The sequence below is a fragment of the Chenopodium quinoa genome, unplaced genomic scaffold, assembly GCF_001683475.1.
Source record: "Chenopodium quinoa cultivar QQ74 unplaced genomic scaffold, ASM168347v1, whole genome shotgun sequence".
Lineage (NCBI taxonomy): Eukaryota > Viridiplantae > Streptophyta > Magnoliopsida > Caryophyllales > Amaranthaceae > Chenopodium > Chenopodium quinoa.
In genome coordinates, this window is record NW_018742393.1 from 921,616 (window position 1) to 939,294 (window position 17,679).

Below are 17,679 nucleotides of genomic sequence, written 5' to 3' on the forward strand. Positions count from 1 at the left end.
TCTTTCTTGCCGGTGTTCAATTCTATCCCTATTATATTCTACATGTTTTCTACTTGTGTAGTTGTATTGTTGTTACTAGCTTAACATATCCTTACTGGTGTTCAGTTTATTTTAGTTATTACGGTTGATTATATAAAGACATAGGATTTTTTTTATTTTTGGATTAGGTGTTGCAAGCTGAATTTAAGGCGGGATCTTGTATAAAGGAATTTTATGGTAATTTTGTATGGTATTGATGAGGTTGTTGATAGGTGAGTTAAAAGGGGGATCGTATAAGGGAATTTTATGATAATTTGTATTGTAGAGAGATTGTTCGTAGTTGAGTTAAAAAGGCAGAATCTAAGGTAAAGCCGTTTTTTAGATAATTTATTATGGAAGCGGGCAAGGTTTATGTATTAGAGGTCACATATTAATTTATTAATGTTTATTTAATGGTCTATTAAACTTTTATTAATATAGTAATGCAATAAACAACCGTGCATCTAAGACTAGTTTATTTTTAAAAGGAAGCAATTAATGACTAATATTGTGTTAGGATGATTTACTCTCATCAAATCTTTCTCTTTGAGTAGAACATAACAATAGATTGAACCATAAAACTCATGAAAAGTTCACTATGTCAACTAAGGGATTTGTCCACCTAAATTAATGTTAAAAAACAAGGTAAGTACCAATATAAAGTATTAACAACTCATATAATCTTGAAATTTGTGCTATATATATGAATGACTACCTAGATTAATAAGGAAACGTTATGTTATCTTACAAATTGACATATATCCTAGTAACATACAACTGAATTCTAGTAAAATTGTTTGATACAATCTTCAAAATTTTATAGGAAGGAAATCTCATTATCAAAGCCTCCGGATTCAACTTTAGGATTGTGTTGTTGAATGATTAAAACAGAGGCAGTTGTGGAAAAATTAGGGCACGATAGTATATCACCTAAAGGCCCTAATTCTGGGCATTGTTCCCAATCATTCATTCCCATTGTCAACATTGAATTCACACGGCCAGCTCGGCCCACGATAAAAAGCTCATATTGGCCATCTAATGATCTTAATATGGTGTAAGCTTGTGCCGAATTCATCAAGTGTTTCTCCAAGTACGAGACCTTCCCTCCTGCAATGTGCCTTTCATAAAAATTTGCAAAGCATTCATCATCGAGTTCCATCTCTTCTAATAGTTGATTTGTTCTTCTCATATTATTACTTTCTGCATCTATGTCTACTAGGAGTCTCATCACCGTTAGTTTTACCCCGGGATGATAAGCTATCCGTCCTGCATATGCTAATGCTTCTCTATCATCTTTGCCTCCGATAAATATAACAACAGTATTCAAAGTACTTCTCGGCGAATTTAATATTTGACTAGTGCCACCAAAACCTCGATCAACCAAGATTGCAATGGAGCATGGGGCATTGCGAAGAACCTAGTAAAAAAAAATATTATACTCGGTTATATTGGGCTAATTAGAGTAATTTTACATGAGTAATTCCCTATTCCTCACTGTGAGTAACAAATTATGGGATATGTGTCAAGAGCAGAGAGGTACACCTAAAATTAACAGGCGGTCCCCGCTAGTGAAAAACATCACATTATTTTCCAAAATGTCATTATAAAGGAACAAAAGTGTTCCTCATGATGAGAAAATGGGGCTCCCTCATTTTACATCAGGATAAAAACTCCCAAACAACTCCCAACTCAACTTATTATATTGATCACTCATAATAAACTATTTTATTAGTAAGATGGATTAACATACTATTAATAAATACGAGAGCATTACCTTGCGATTAACATATCTAAAGCCTACATGGCTATCATTTGGAAGACCATCGTGAAAAGGAAGTATTATTAGACTGATGATTGAATCCTCAGCTAAGTTGCAAATTTCCTGGTGCATGTTGTTAAAAGTGGCCAAGGCCATGGCTCTTCGAAGGGTGATTCCATCTCCATTCTCCTCGACATATTCTTGTAATGTGGTTGTAATTTGCTGTCTATTTTGAATAGTCACCTCATCAGTCACCTCTAAAGCATCTACTCCTCCTGGAGCCAAAGTGGCGGCGATATAATCTGTGAGTTCTATCATGTCAGTAGCGTACACCACTATGCCCGGGTCACCCGTCTCCTTGGTGATCTCCATGAGATTTATAGCACAAGGAACATTTTCAGGGCCATGAAATCCTAATAGAATCCTAAGCTCCTTAGCAGGATCATGCCATTGTAGCGCCAAAGGTTGTTTTGGGAAACGTTTCCTAGCTCGTCGAATAATGTATTTTGCAACTATTGGAATGTAGATGATCTTGAGAAGCATTGCTAATATCATACCAATACATGTTGAGTAACTGACGATTTTATTCTGCATCAACCCATGATATATATATAAATATATACTAAGTATCAGAAAAGGCAAATTAAAAATGCATATTACATATGAGTACACGTTAGGCAAAATTTAATCAAACGAAAAAAAAAAAAAAAAAGTACCTTCATGGCAATAATAGTGAGGTATATATGCAAATGTCCTTTGACATTCAAAAGTAGTGCAAGTGTTATGGATTCAGGCCATTGAATATCAATAATCAACCCGGATAAAAGAGCTCCAATAATCTTCGCAATCGTTTCGACAACAAAGAAGCCAAACAACCTTGCCCAAGAGCCAAGCGTATGAAAATCAAATTGTCCAATTTGTGCTTCCAAACCCACCCACACAAAAAAGAAAGGATAGAACACAAAGGTCAAAAAGTAATTAGATTTAGAAATGAAAAATTGTGAAATCCTCCCTTCTCGAGGTAAGAAAGCCCCAGTTACAAATGCGCTAAGCACAGGAGTAAAGCCCATAAGAGGTGAAATGCATCCAATACACACCACAAACGCAACTGAGAGCACCAAGTGTGATCCTTTAAATGTTTTTCCATGGGGATTGGCGTTGTTGACCCAACGAAGAATTCTTGGTCCTACGACGAGGGTTATGATGATTTGTACCAACAATGTCGCGCCAAGAGGGATAACACCATGACCCTTAAGGTACTCGTGTTGGTCAGGTTCTCTTACACGAACCCGAAACTCTCTTTCTGGTTGGAATATGACATATCCAACACATATCATAAAAATTGTTACCAATTCAGAGTACACTGCTGCAGAAATGGCAAACTTGCCAATGTTAGACTTTCCGATTTTAAGGTCTGTTAACACACGCGTTAGCAAGGGGGACCCCGTACTTGACAACATTATAGAGAAAGCTAAATAGAATTTAAGGTTTGAGTTCACCCCGTAATGAAGGAAAGGAGCACTGCCACTTGTAAAAATAAATGTGAAAATCATGCCCGTGTATGCAAAAATAGCCTCTCTCTTAGGTATACAAAAAAACACTAGAGGGTTCATTTCGAGTCCTAGTGCAAACATGTAGATAGTCATCCCAAAATCCGTTAAAAATTTCATGTTTTTCAATCTGATATTATCAATATGTAGTATCGACGATCTTACTAAGGCCCAATTGCCTAACGAAAACCCCACCTGCAATACAATACATATCATTAATCACATAGATAATAAATTTAGTTTAATAATTAAGGTAGTTTGCAAAAATGATCATTAACATTCCATGTCAATTACAACAATTTCTTTGTTGTTTGCTAGAAAAGACTAATAGTAAGCATATGCATATATATAAAGAAATATACTACGTATATATATAGAGTAAATGGAATGCAGAAGACATACAATAGTTTCTGATATGATTCGAGGCTGAGAAAAGGGCTTTATGAGGATATGCAAGCCATGGCAAAGTCCAAGCAAAGAAATGAAGCAAATAAAGTATGAAGCAACATTTGATATCGCATTGTTACAATCTGTAATATCATCTTCCATTTTTTCTCGTTTTCGATCTCCTTTTGATTATTTCCTATCAATTATAATATCATTCGTTGTATATGCATGAGTCCTTTTCTTTTCGTTACTTCCATATATTGTGTACAAGTTGAGATCCCGGAAGTTAAAAATCCCCATTAGCCTTTCTGCAAATTGAATAGTAACTCATTAGCAAGCTTATGAATCCAACTAATTATGAAGGGTATATATAAAATGAAATTACAAATTTTGTGTACAACTTGAAACTTTCAAGAATAAACATTTTAATGCTTAAAGAGAAATCAAAGCTATCTATTATATATTATAGAGTATCACAATGCATAGGCTACAACTCCATTAACAATACAAAAAAAATACGATATTACATAGGAATATAGGATACACATTTTAATAATCGAGGCAAAAAAAAATACAAAGTACTTCGTAGTAGTCATTATAATGACCTCTTTCTATTTTTTATATCTTTGATGAGAGAATTGATTAACAAGCAGTGCCCAATGATAATAGATTTACTACATTAGTAATCATATTAGAATCGTGGTTTATATTACCTTAAAAACAATATAGAAATTCAATGCATTTATGACCTAAATCGAAAGAGAATAAGCCTACGTACATATAGTTTCCTTGTTAAGCATTGCATATGATTTATTATGTGTTATATTGATGAATAAGATTTCATTCATGTAACTTCAAACCTTCAATTAAACAACTATCTATATCTATATAAACATGTATAATTTGTAGTTAGCTTATCTAGAATCATAAACTATAAAAGACTACAATGTAATTATGTTCCCCAATATTTTTGAAAAGCAATCTAGAAATGAACGATAATAAATAAAAGAAAGATAAACTACAATAACCAAAGAATTAGATCAAATTTTGACATATACACATAATAAAAAATAACAATTACGAAGAATGAAAAAACTAGAGCTATTACCTGTCAATGCCTCTGATTGCCATTGTAGAAGTTCATTACTTTTGATGCAAAGAGATAGAGAGATGAAAAAGGGAAAAGAATGAGAGAACAAAACGTATGGTGTTCTTAAATCATTCTAATTGAGGAAATTTATTGTTAAGGGTTCGAGTTCCTGGGGAAATTTTACATGTGTGATGTGTCGATTATATTGGTCATGTTTTTTTTTTTCCTTTCTCTTTTTAAGTCTTTACCTTAAATTATTATTATTATTAAACATCGACACAACGTTGTTCGTGATACCCTTGTTGATATTTGTTTCCGCTCTGGGATTTCTGCAAGGAAGGAGGTCAACGTTGGGTTGATTGGCGGGAACGACGGGGCTCTTCGGCCAGCAGATGTGTTGCTTTACTCCTGAGATAGAGGCCTAGATGTATGTGTTGACTTGACGGGGTCTTCTCCATTGACTCAATCTGGGTTATCTGACTTCGTTCCTGGTCGTGTTGTGTCGGCTGCGGCTTAGCGGAAGCGAGACAATTATGGGGTGCGTTGCAGGGTTATTGGCTATGGTTTTCTTCCTTTCTCCTTTTCTTCATTGGGGGAATTAGAGAAGGATGTTGTTGCATTGCTGAAGCGGGTTCGCTATAGCTAGAGGGGTGGGGGCCCAAATTGTATCTCGGCTCCCCACTAATTTCTTGTAAATCGTTTGACTTTGTAGGTTTGTATAATAATAATAATAATAATTATTATTATAATTATTATTATTATTATTACTATTATTATTATAAATAATAATAGATGAAGCTCGTGCTATGCACGGTTTGTTTGTATTTTTTCAAATAAAATATTTTACTAAATATATATTTATCTAATAAACTTTGTGATAATCGCTTTCTTACTACTTGAATTTAATAATAAAATGAATTATTAATATTGTTTCTCATATTTAGATAAAATTCGTAACATAAAAGATAATATTTTATTTCACAAAGTTTCATATGTGGCTGGTCCCGCCGTGTGGTCGGGACTACTTGGTCAGAGGTTACTTGGTTGGTCAAGGGTTACTCAATCGTTCAGAGCTTACTCGGTCAATGTTTGGGTGTATCTCACCCGGCCACACTATATGGTCAATCACACAGAAAATGCGCTGATTTTATTATAATTAATAGCTAAAATATAACATTTTCCAATGTGACGTGACACTCTAAAATATCTTGAAAAAACTTTTCTTTATATAATTTTTGTAAAAATTTATTATAATGTAGGTTTATTAATCACCCAAATAAATCATTTAATTTTATTCATGATAATTTTCAAAAAGAATAATCTTATGTGTCACTCTGATAATTGATTATTTTTATTATAATCCTACTTAGCGCTTTTAAAAAATTAATCTTACGTGGCATAATTCTATTGTAGCGTTTTAAAATTATTAATCCTATGTGACACTTTTTTATTTTAAATCTACGTAGCGCTTTAAAAAAACTAATCTTACGTGTCATAATCTGATCGTAACGTTTTAGAAATATTAATCCTAAGTGGCACTCTAATAATGTTTTAAAATTAAAATCCTACGTAGCGCTCTAAAAACTCGGGAAAAAACTCCTCTTTATATATATAATATTAGATTATTATGACATGTAGGATTTATTAGGATATATTTTAATGAATAAAAAAATAGTATTTTTTTATTAAAATATAAAAACTTGGATAGATTTTGTAGGATAAAAAATTTAGTTTAAAGTTTTATTTTTAATAAAATTTCGATATATTTATATACGATAAAATTGTTGGTTTAGAGTTTTATTTCCGATAAAATACCAATATTTCACAGGTACAAATAAATTACTTTGTATAAGTTTAGCCGGACCACGAGACAACGACACTTGGCATTTCAACTTTTCACCAAATGTCGCGCGACGCGACAACAATTAAATAATTTATCATAAAAATTTATTTTTATAACATAATTTTTTTGGAGCGAATAAAGTAGTTCAAAATGTACAGCATTCATTTGTAATATATTCTAATCGATTGAAATAAAATACTTCACAATCTAATATGATTTTATTGTTGTATGTAGACCTGTCAATCAGGTCGGATCACGGGTCATTTCGAGTCGAGTGACTTCAGGTGTCATGGGTCAAGAAATGTTCAACTCTAGCCCAAAGTTTCAGGTTCAGGTCACCCCAACGGGCTTAGAACAATTTGATTGATTCAATTTATTTTAGGCTAATATTTCAAGCTTACTTTGCTATTTTTTTATTTTTTTTTTTTTTGTGAACACGAGGGGCAATCCCCAAAAAAAAAACAAGGAAAACAACTAAAAGCAAAAAACAAATAAAACTACTAGCCACAAGGCTTTATTCCATCTGATCTAGAACTACTTAGACTTTCGGAACCATTCTTGGCCAAGCCACTCCACTAAAGTCCTCCAATAAAATACCATGAAGATCCTTCGGGACCGCCTCAAGAAGAACCAAGTTAGATCCCGCATTCACACCATAGTTTGCTAACTAGTCAACCGCTCGATTAGCCTTCCTATAGCAATGAATAACCTTAATTTTCCAATCTCTTCGAGAAATCAAAGCCTTGCACCTGCGGATAATATGTATAAAAGGAGAGTTTAGGAAAGCTTCTTCCGCTAACAGTTGCACTACCACCTGTGAATCAACAGCTAGAATTACTTTCCTATGGCCCCCATCCTAAGCAATGCTAAGCCCTCGCATAACAGCTACATGTTCTGCTCTGGTACGTACAAACCCCACAACCAACAGCAAAAACTTCATGCAATTCCCCACTGCTACCTCGTATCAAACCTCCTGCCCCAGCCACACCCGGATTGCCCTTAGCTGCCCCATCTGTATTTAGCATTATCCACCCAATTTCTGGTCTCATCCATCTAACAAGCACCTCTTCTCTCCTACACTTGTGAGAAGTCAAGATCATATCCTCCCTGTCCATAGCTCTTCTGATAATACCAACTCGATAAAAAATGAAGCTCACTTGGTCAATATTAGGGATTGACGAAGGGTCATTGAAGCATCTTTCGTTTCTCCATTTCCAAAGCCACCAACAAGTGACCACAAACATCCTTGGCCACTCATCTCCCAACTCTGATTTCTCATCATCAATATTCTCTAAAATCCAATCAAGAAAGGGAGTGACATTACATATTCGAGAGTGTGCAACACCCAATTTTTGCCACACAATACGGGCTGTTGGGCACCTTCTCACTGCATGTTCAACGCTTTCATCATCTTCACCACAAACAAAGCACCTCGGGTCATCAGTGAGACCTCTAACAAATCTATACTTGTTGGTCATAATCCGTTCCTGAGCAATAAGCCAGAAAAAGTAGCGAATCCTCTGAGGCACTCTCATCTTCCAGAGAAGCTTCCAGCCACGCACATTACCAAGGTCTACTACCTCACTATCTCGGCTTATGGCAATGGCCGATTTAATAGTGAATTTTCCTTTTGGTGACCCACTCCAATACACTTCATCAATAGCATCTTCAGTCACTTGGTAGGCTGCAATTTCTCCTAGAACACTCGCAGGGAGGTAATCCGCAAAGACTTCATATCTTCATCCTGTGTTAACATCCCACAATTCACTAATTGTCATGTCTTGGACCTTTAGAGGGGGATCTCGACTTACATAATTTATAAGAGGTTCCTTCGTCGCCCATCTATGATACCAAAAGAAGGTTCTACAACCATTTCCCACGGCCATATTCACTCCTTTTCGGACAATATCAATACTACTCATTATGCCCTTCCAAGCATTCGAGGCATTAGCTTTATCCTTGAACATATCTAGATCAAATCGACTATCGCAATACTTAGCCCGAAGAATTCTCGACCAAAGAGAGTTTGGTTTTGCTAAAAGTCTCCAACCAAGTTTAGCAAGGAATGCCCTATTTGGCATTTGCATCTCTCATTGAACAAAATCCAAGACCTCCATCCTTCTTAGGTCTTGTAATTTTGTCACAAGCAACTAAATGCATTTTTCTTTGACCTTCTTGCTCACCCCAAAGAAAGCTTCTATTCTTCCTGTCAATTTCATCGCAAGTCGATCTGGGAAGTTTGGTCGATTGCATAGCATATAAGGGCACCGTACTCAATGTGGACTGCACCAAAGTTGCTCTTCCTGCAATCGAAAGAGTTTTCATCTTCCAACCCGCAAGTTTTCCATTTATTTTATCCACAAGGTACTGGTACTCTCATTTGGACGTACGTCCATTAATCGTAGGCACACCGAGGTAACTCCCAAAGTCTTCAGTTGACTCCATCTCAAGCTGTTGGCAGATACTTTGCTTCAAATCCGCATCTGTATTGCTTGAAAAATACAACTTGGACTTCGCAACACTCACTTTGCTTCCGGAAGCATCACAAAAAAAAATTTAAGTAGTGGTTTATCACTTCGGCTTGATCAATAGAGGCCTCACTAAATAAGATTAGATCATCTGCGAAAGCCAAATTAGAAAACATAGGTCCATGTCTACTCGCCCTAATTGGTTGCCCACCTTCACCTCTCTTTCAATTAAATGGGCCAAATATTCCATACAAATAACGTACAAATAAGGTCAAAACGGGTCCCCTTGACGAATTCCTCGGGTCGGGCTAAAAGCTTCCATCGGTTCGCCATTCCATAATATATGTAACTTTGCAGAGGTAATACATTGCATAGTTATGTCAACCATGTATTGCAGCAATCAAAGTTCAAGGAGCGAGTCACGGATGAAACTCCAACGAAGGTGATCATAATTTTTTAAATCGAACATTTCGACCAATATTATCATCATTAGTCATTAAATGTCTACTACATAATTTAAATCGTCACAAATCACATCAATTTCTAACTAATTTTGTATCAATGATATATTTTAAAAACTAAGTACATAGATAAAAAAATTATATTAAAATTCATTGAACAACCCAGACATCGCATGGGGCACCAAACTAGTAATAATAATAATACTAATAAGGGCTGCAAGGCTACATATACTCATATAATACTCCGAAATACATAGTAGTAAATTAGTATTAATTCGGAATTTATGAAAAATAATTCATAACTCGAAATTAACAATATATATTTCTCATAATTAAGCCAAACTAAACCAAGCCGCCACCACCTCACCTTTACTCCAACCTAATACCACCATACCAACCACTGCCCCTGACTGCAGCCACCACCGTAGCTAAAGCCCCAACCCCTCCTGAAACCCTAACCATCACCCAAAATCTCCACCATAGGCCTGACGCCACGACCTCCATCAACGAAACCAAATCCCCCAACCCCACCTAAACCAAACACCACCCTCACCTGAACCTCCCTCACCCAAAATCTCCATCACAGACCCGACATCACCCAACCTCCATCAACGAAACTAAACCCCCCAACCCCGCCTGAACTGAACATCACCCTCACCTGAACTACCACCACATACCCAATACCACTAAATCCCATCAACGAAACCAAATCCCCAACCCGAAACCTTGAGAAATTTGATGGAATTGTGATGATTTTTCTGCAAAATTGAGATTAATGTTTAAGAAAGTGAGCTAAATATTGAAGATTGAAGATGAGAGAGAAAGAGTGGGGTTGGGTTGGGTTGCTGGAGAAAGCAGAGGCGAGGATGGGGAGGGGCCGCAAAGGCAATGGCGGGAACTGGGGTTTTGGTTTATTTTTTTTTATTTTGGGAATTTTGACTTTTACCATCTTCAAATAACCACTTAATTGAATTTACCACCTGAAAAAAAAAGATTTACTTTACCACCTCATAAAAAAATTAAACATCAGTTTTACCACCAATCACCTCCAACTAATGGATTCCGTCCATAAATCCGTTAGTGGGGCCTACCTTACACACGTGTCGCCATATTATTGGGTAAGCTTTAGAAAAAAAATTTAAAAAAAACAAAAAAAAAATTAAAAAACCTCATCCATCAATTGGTGGCTGCTGCCACCGTCGAGACCCCACCACCGGACCGACTACGACCAGCCCCACCACCTGACAGCTACGACCAGCCCCCCACCTAACCGCTACCAGCCCCCACCACCTAACCGTTACGACCAACGACCCCACCACCTAATAACTACCACCGCACCGCACAGCCACAACCACCGCACCGCACCGCACAACCACCACACCGATTTCGACCCCCTTTCCACCAATTTCCGACCTCAAAACCCTAGTCACCACCTAATCACTACGACCAACGACCCCACCACCAACTTCCGACCCCTCCCTTGCCCCCACACGAAATTCCGACCACACGAAATTCCGACCAACGACCCCACTAATCCACAACCACCGCATCGCACCGCACAACCACAGCCCCCACACCGGATTTCGACCCCCTTTTCACCAACTTCCGACCTCAAAACCCTAGCCACCAAATTCCGACCAACCATATAGCCCCCCTAATTCCGACAACTCTTAAAACCCTAGCCACCACCAAATTCCGCACTCCTAAAACCCTAACCACCACCTAATTCCGATCACCTCCCTAGGTTACACTAATTTCCGACCCCTCCCTTGCCCCCACACGAAATTCCGACCAACCATGGTGTGTTAATTTCGTTGCCGGCTGGGTTGATATGGAAATCGGGGAAGATGAAGAAGAACCGTCAAAAAGGTGGGCCCTACTAACGGATTCATGGACGGAATCCGTTAGTTGGTGGTAAAATCGAATTTTTGGAAATTTTGGTGGTGGTAAAGTAAATCTTTTTTTTTTGGAGGTGGTAAATTCAATTAAGTGGTTATTTGAAGGTGGTAAAAGTCAAAATTTCCTTTTATTTTTTTTTTTTAAAATATGATTATTATTGTTTTTTTTTAATTATTAAAAATTAGAGTAAACCTATTAAAATGCGACACGTGGCAAAAAACCTAAGGAAACCGATTATCAAAACACTTTAACCGGTCAGGGATTGTTAATGGAAGATCCTTATTAAAGGTGGGATTGTTTCTCGAATTTCAAAAGGTGATAATGTTTCTGGAAGATGGAGCAAAGGTGAGATTATTAGAATTTATTTTTCCTTTTTATTTAAGCTTTTATATTCAACTTGTTTAGGGTGTTTAAGTGTTTTTTTATTCATTTGTTCCTCTATTGGAACTTGTTTTTTTTTTTTTTGTTGGTAAGGAGAAAGACCCTATCAAGCCGGAACCTCTCATAGGTCCTTCCGGCCCATATTAGCGGGCTAGGCTCCTCTATTGGAACTTGGAAGACATGATTTGGGCCATGCACAAATTATAAACCGTAACTAGATTAAAAGTGCCAAAAAAAAAAAAAAAAAAAAATTTAAATTGATACTCCGTACAATGTAGAATTTTGCAAATAATCCCAACAAATTAAAATTTCCCATCACATTTCTCTGCAAATCAATCTTCTTCGATCTTGGAAAAGAAACTCCTTTCTGCCCCTTCTCCTTTCTGGGTATGTTTCTCAAGTAATATATTTTACTAATTTCGTTAGTTGCATCTTATACTACTGTTGTTACTAATTTCTATTACAGAATTTGTGTCAAAATCTAGTCTTTATTACTTTGATTTTTGCTGTAATTGAGCTGGGTTGTAACAGTTGATTAGCTTCTGAAAATTAGGAAGTTGGGCATTAATTATCTTCCAATCACAGCAACTTCAGATGGGTATGTCTGTGTCTAATTTATGTGTATATGAAATGGGTTTATAAATACGATTATGGTTGCCTCAAGAAGAATTCTGCAGCAATTGAACTTAATTGACTTTTGTTTTCATTGTTTCTCAAATTGTCCCAAATTATCATTTAATTTGCATTCGCCGAATTCAGATGCATATGTATCTGTTTAGTGCTCTATGTCCATCTACATGGAAACAGATTTGTTATGTGACATTATTGATGACTTGTTGTAAACATACATGAAATGGGTTTGTAATGTCTATAATTATAATATTTCAGTTCATTGTCCAATTCGATCAAGGGTATTATTTGAGTAATAAGGCAATTTGCAACATTCTAACTTGAGCCTGGTCTGGTTAACAGGAAGGTAGTTTAAAAGAACCTACTGTGGACTGTGGTTGGTAAGAGAGATGGAGGATGTTGTGGAGCAACAGAATCCATCACTAGGTACTTTTAGCCAATTTATGATATATTTTTTCAATGAATCGCCTATCTCTAGAGTTGGAAATGAGATTCTATATTCACTCAACCAAATACCGCAAATCATACTCTTATATCCCTTTTAAAAATCTCACATTGCTATACTTCTTTGAAGGTGAAGATGGAGAGAGTGATATAGTAACTGAACAGGCTACCTTTGTCCATGGAGCACCCCATCAAAATGATAATGGCCCCCCTAAAGTAGATGCTGAAGTTGAGGTTCTTCATGAGAAAGTTACCAAGCAAATAATCAAAGAAGGTCACGGTGAAAAACCATCCAAATATTCCACATGCTTTGGTAAGTGTAATTGGCCTCCATCTAAGTCTCTTAGATGTTCCCCACTGAAAATTCACATTGTTGCGATTTTTTTGCACTTGGTTACTATGGAGTATGGATGGGTATAAATATTTTCCTTTCCTTTCACTGCCTTGTCTATGTGTGTCATATAACGAATTGAAATTTCAGCAACATTGGCTAATACTGCAAAATTGTAATGGAATACAAATACGGTGTTCTAATCTAGTCAAGTTCATTAAATTTTGTTTGTCACATTTGCTCTAAGTTGTGATTTTATGTATCCCTATTATTTTCTGGATGGCTATAATTCCACATTTAAAAGCAAATTAAGCTGTGTGCTTATTTAGTAATGAACTTGGGAAGAGTCTACTTCTGTTTCTTGTTTCAAAATGACTGTTTTTCTTCCCTTTTAATAGTGCATTACAGAGCATGGACTGGGAGCACACAACACAAGTTTGAAGACACATGGCAGGAGCAACGGCCAATAGAGCTAATTCTAGGAAAAGGTAATGCTCAAAATCTGCTTTATTTTGTGGTAAGCTTGGTGCCTGATATGCTTGATGCTGGATTTGCCTACTGTGATTCCTTTGGTTTTCTGAGATTGATTTCCATCACACGGATTGAATTACACAATGTCACGATTGATCTAGTTGACGGACACCCATTTCATGTATGTACATATTTTTTATGTAGCTGGGTATAGATATTTCTATATCAGCATATATAGTGTATCTTTATTTTATTGCAATCGAATGCAAATCAATTTAAGTATGATGAAATACCTTGCTGGGGGTTTATTAAATCAATCTAGGTTACTTTAGGGCACCTAGGTAAGTGGCACTGGCTTAATGATTCGAGGGACCTGACTGTCTAACACTACTAGCTTGTATAGTTGCCTGACTAATCTTTTAGTGTGAAATGCATTCTAAATTTAATCATCAAGTGGTGATAATCTCTCCCATCCCAGCTCACACCTATGCCTAGAAGTACAGATATAAAAGTGACCCTTCACAACCCTCATCCTGAGTGCATGCATGCCCATTTGCATGAATTCTGGCTTCTAAATTGATCAAGTTTCAGTGCCTCATATTTTGTTAATATTTTTATGCTTCAGTGTGTTCTGAATTCATTCTAGATACAAGTTCATACTTCTTTCATCAAGTTGGCATTGTTGATAATCTCTTGGACAGCTTTGAGACTAAGGTTCTTTTTTTTTTTTTTTTTTTTTTTTTTTTGGACAGAGAAGAAAGAGATGGAAGGATTAGGAATTGGTATATCAAACATGAAGTCTGGAGAACATTCCTTGTTACATGTTGGTTGGGAGCTAGGCTATGGAAAAGATGGAAGCTTCTCCTTTCCAAATGTTCCACCCATGGCTGACATTATATATGAAGTTGAACTCGTTGGATTTGATGAAACCAAAGAAGTATGTAATCAATCACCTAAATTATATTATGAGCTGCATATTGTTAGATCCAAAGCTGGTTGAAAAGATCTACCTTTTCACTATTGAATTAGAATGCATCTGGGATATAGGGTGAACCACGTAGAGACATGACAGTTGAGGAAAGGATTGGTGCTGCAGACCGGCGAAGAATGGACGGAAATGCTTTATTTAAGGAGGTCAAACTGGAGGAGGCTATGCAACAGTATGAAATGGTTATTCATTTTTCTAATTTTCACTATTACCATATTATTGTTATGGATTTCTACTTATTTTCATGTTAGGCATCAATCATTCAATCAGTTTCTGCTATGTCTTGACGCCTCAGGCAATAGCATATATGGGAGATGATTTCATGTTCCAGCTGTTTGGAAAGTACCGTGATATGGCTATGGCTGTCAAGAATCCTTGTCATCTCAACATGGCAGCATGTTACATTAAGCTCAAGCAATATGATGATGCCATAGTGCAATGCAGCATTGTGAGTACCTTGTCTCATAAAAGAATATGGATCTAGCTTGTCTTTTTTGGAAACTGATGGTATAGTTAGGCCTTGTGCTAAAACAACAAAAAATATTGTAGTTCTCGTTCTGCTGAGTGCTGACATCAAACATAGAAAACATACGAAGTATTATAATTTTGTACACCTGGTCCATTAAACAGTCTTTTTTGTAATCGGATGAACAAGGCTGCTAAGTGCTAACGCCTCCCTCTTCCACCGAAACCTAGTATCTGGTTTATAGGCACAAGTCTTGGCAGAGGCACTATGGCCTATGGTGATGATAATTTTCTACAGATTTCCTACTTGTCGGCCATCTTTAATCTATTAAGTGCAGAATTGCTTTTATATAAAAAATATGCCCTTGATTTTCCCTAGTATGCAAGATCTTTGTGCTATTTTACTCAATTTAATTTTCAGCACATTTTCTTGTCCCCTTGTATGCCAGGGCGTACTAATGTCCTTAGAACCTTTAGCTTGCTTCTTCATGATGGCCTCATCAAACATATTGCAAGCCTGATATTATAATTTGTCTACATCTGAGGATTGATGCAGTATCAACAAGGGAACTTTATGCTTTTCCCTCCTGACCTTTATCATGCATTTGCACAAATCTATGATGGAACCTACCTTAGTAACCTTACCTTCGGATGGTGGACCAAAATTCTCTCGCGGAATGCATCAATCTCTGTTATGCTCCATAAATTTTTTATTGTTTAGAATCCTTAGCTTATTTCGCCGTATATGCCCAGTAAACATTACACAGCTTCAGAAACATGTTTTCCTCATAATTTAGGTCTGATGATACTAAATTCTTACTGGTTGATTTGGTATTAGGTCCTAGCTGAGGATGAAAATAATGTCAAAGCACTGTACAGACGAGGAAAAGCAAGAGCAGAACTAGGGCAAACAGAAGCAGCTAGAGAAGACTTGCTCAAAGCTCGTAAATATGCTCCTGATGACAAAGCAATTGCCAGAGAACTGCGGGTTCTTGCTGAACATGAAAAATCTGTCTATCAGAAGCAGAAGGAGATGTACAAAGGAATGCTGGGACCAAGACCTGAACCCAAGCCCCAGCAAACTAGTTGGCTAGCTCTCTTTTGGCAGTGGCTTATCTCTTTATTCTATAAGATTTTCAAGCAGAAAACACAAAAATCTGACTAATTTATTTATCCTATATAGTGCCCAAAGTTGTGACTAGCTAGAGTTAAATAAAATCAAACTGATGTATATACTATATAACTGTATTTTACTACAAAAATGCTTTTTGTCCAATTTTAAGTACTGTATTACTTCGTATAAGAATCTTACTTGTTTATCTAATATGAAAATACAGGTATAGTCAATTAATAAACCATAATATATTGTCCTAATTTCTGAAGCTCATATCATGTTAATAGGACAGGACTACAGTTAGATTACTACATGGACTCATTTAATATTTGTACTAAAGGTGATGAATGATTCACTTGCATTAGATTACATTAGTACAGAGTATAATTTGATACAATGAGTAATTTGATTTCAGTTTTGGGTCGTATTCGAGTTAATTTCTAGTTTGTATATCATGATAAACCAAACAATATTTGTCACAAAAAACTTCAGGTTAAAGTTGGGTTGATTCAATTCAAGTAAACACAGTTTATGTAAATTTCGGAACAATTTGGATTTGGGTCTGGAATTTTGGATCATGTAATCGGGTTAATTTCAGTTTTGCCAGGTCTAGTGGAAACTTTTGCCCTTGTGCAAGCCTGCAGCTCCTTTATCAACATATGATCACAATGAGTTTGATCCCTTTATAGGCATCAAGCAACTTTGTAATATGTAAATCACATAAACAGACATTATATTGAAATGCTCATGTATCAATTATCAAATACATTTGACTATATATGATGAGATTTGTTGATGTATCAACTATATGTCTATATTTGACTTTCTCATTTGTCAATCGCAAATATCCCTTACCAAATTGACTTCAGGGTGAACAGGGAAGTGTATGTGCACCATCTATAAGCTCCTTGTTAATGACGACAATCGCCATTAAACTTAAACTAATGGCAGTTTACAAGATGTGTACACTATTATTACAAATCATATAACTAATCACACAATAAAACAACAAAGAATCAAACTTCTGTTATATTACCAAGGGTGATTAAGCATGGACATCCAGGCACAATATGCACAAACAATCTTCTGAGATATATACACATAAACACCAAAAGAGAAGCTCATCAACAGCACATCTTTCAAGTCCCCCTTTTGTTTTGGACTTAAAGTCTCCTTCAATCGCTTACCCAACTTGGACACTCCACTAATAATTTGGAGTGTCATCAATGGCTTCTCTCCCCTCTCTTTCTTCGTGCTTGAATTTTCCTCTCCTGCAGGCTTGCTGCTTTGGCAAGAGAAGGAGATCAAAGTTTTGGGGATGCTTATGATTTTATGCTCTTTGATTTCTTGGTTTTTGCCAAGGAGGCAGTAGCTCATGGA

The 17,679-nt window shown here is 36.3% G+C and overlaps 2 protein-coding genes across 2 annotated transcripts; one reads left to right on the top strand and one right to left on the bottom strand.

Annotated features, from left to right (window-relative positions):
* Positions 1-835: 835 nt before the first annotated feature.
* LOC110701819 (cation/H(+) antiporter 28-like) lies at positions 836-3,876 on the bottom strand. Its single transcript, XM_021879444.1, has 4 exons — positions 3,730-3,876; positions 2,494-3,522; positions 1,793-2,365; positions 836-1,435 (listed from the first exon to the last, which is right to left on the bottom strand). Exons 1-4 carry the CDS (start codon positions 3,874-3,876, stop codon positions 836-838), a joined length of 2,349 nt encoding a protein of 782 aa, XP_021735136.1.
* Positions 3,877-11,602: 7,726 nt separating this feature from the next.
* On the top strand, positions 11,603-16,533 carry LOC110702723 (peptidyl-prolyl cis-trans isomerase FKBP42-like). Its single transcript, XM_021880479.1, has 8 exons — positions 11,603-12,243; positions 12,829-12,912; positions 13,061-13,243; positions 13,660-13,749; positions 14,485-14,669; positions 14,780-14,902; positions 15,016-15,168; positions 16,024-16,533. Exons 2-8 carry the CDS (start codon positions 12,876-12,878, stop codon positions 16,348-16,350), a joined length of 1,098 nt encoding a protein of 365 aa, XP_021736171.1. The 5' UTR covers positions 11,603-12,243; positions 12,829-12,875; the 3' UTR covers positions 16,351-16,533.
* The last annotated feature ends 1,146 nt before the right edge of the window (positions 16,534-17,679 follow it).

Excerpts from the sequence above, each read along its gene's own strand:
- LOC110702723 (XM_021880479.1), top strand. The coding sequence starts at position 12,876 with ATGGAGGATGTTGTGGAGCAACAGAATCCATCACTAG. Across the intron at positions 14,670-14,779 it reads GATTTGATGAAACCAAAGAA|GGTGAACCACGTAGAGACAT; the intron begins GTATGTAATCAA and ends TCTGGGATATAG. Across the intron at positions 14,903-15,015 it reads CTATGCAACAGTATGAAATG|GCAATAGCATATATGGGAGA; the intron begins GTTATTCATTTT and ends TTGACGCCTCAG.
- LOC110701819 (XM_021879444.1), bottom strand. The coding sequence starts at position 3,876 with ATGGAAGATGATATTACAGATTGTAACAATGCGATATCAAATGTTGCT. Across the intron at positions 3,523-3,729 it reads GAATCATATCAGAAACTATT|GTGGGGTTTTCGTTAGGCAA; the intron begins GTATGTCTTCTG and ends ATTGTATTGCAG. Across the intron at positions 2,366-2,493 it reads TCACTATTATTGCCATGAAG|AATAAAATCGTCAGTTACTC; the intron begins GTACTTTTTTTT and ends GGGTTGATGCAG.